The 409-nt window shown below is 57.9% G+C and overlaps 1 protein-coding gene across 1 annotated transcript in view; it reads right to left on the minus strand.

Moving 5' to 3' along the window:
- Positions 1-399: 399 nt before the first annotated feature.
- Positions 400-409, minus strand: part of CSUI_010557 (catalase) — a gene marked incomplete at its 3' end in the record, with an annotated part of 5,515 nt that continues 5,505 nt past the window's right edge. Inside the window, exon 8 of the mRNA XM_068070660.1 lies at positions 400-409. This exon is cut by the window's right edge and continues 232 nt beyond it. Coding sequence (XP_067917364.1) covers positions 400-409 — 10 coding nt within the window.

The raw sequence follows: 409 nt of genomic DNA on the forward strand, positions 1-409 counted from the left end.
GGTTGCTCGAAGTCCTGCAAGCAGAATCAGCGGGCCTATGCAGCTGTGGCCTCTGCTCTGCACGCAGCTGCTTCCCTTGCATGACTGAAAAATTCACACCTGATGTCGTTACAGGTAGCTTGCCCCCTCTCCCCGCTCCCCCCACGTGCTACAACCGCTATGATATCAGTTGTTTTCTGGGCTGTCGTGGTTGTCTGCAACCGGAACGCGATTTCCGCCCCCACCGTACAGACCCTCACCCTGCGGCTCGTGAGAGTGCTCCAGAACCCACACACCGCCCCCCCTCGGTGCTCGTAACAGCGCTGCGGAACCCTTCCAGGAAGCTGGCGGTGGTACCGAACAGGAAAGTATTCAAGCCTGAGAAGAACACAATTCTGCGCTGCTTGCACAGGAACTTACACTGTTGGGG

Source organism: Cystoisospora suis (genome assembly GCF_002600585.1).
Source record: "Cystoisospora suis strain Wien I chromosome Unknown contig_7754, whole genome shotgun sequence".
NCBI classification, from domain to species: Eukaryota; Apicomplexa; class Conoidasida; order Eucoccidiorida; family Sarcocystidae; genus Cystoisospora; species Cystoisospora suis.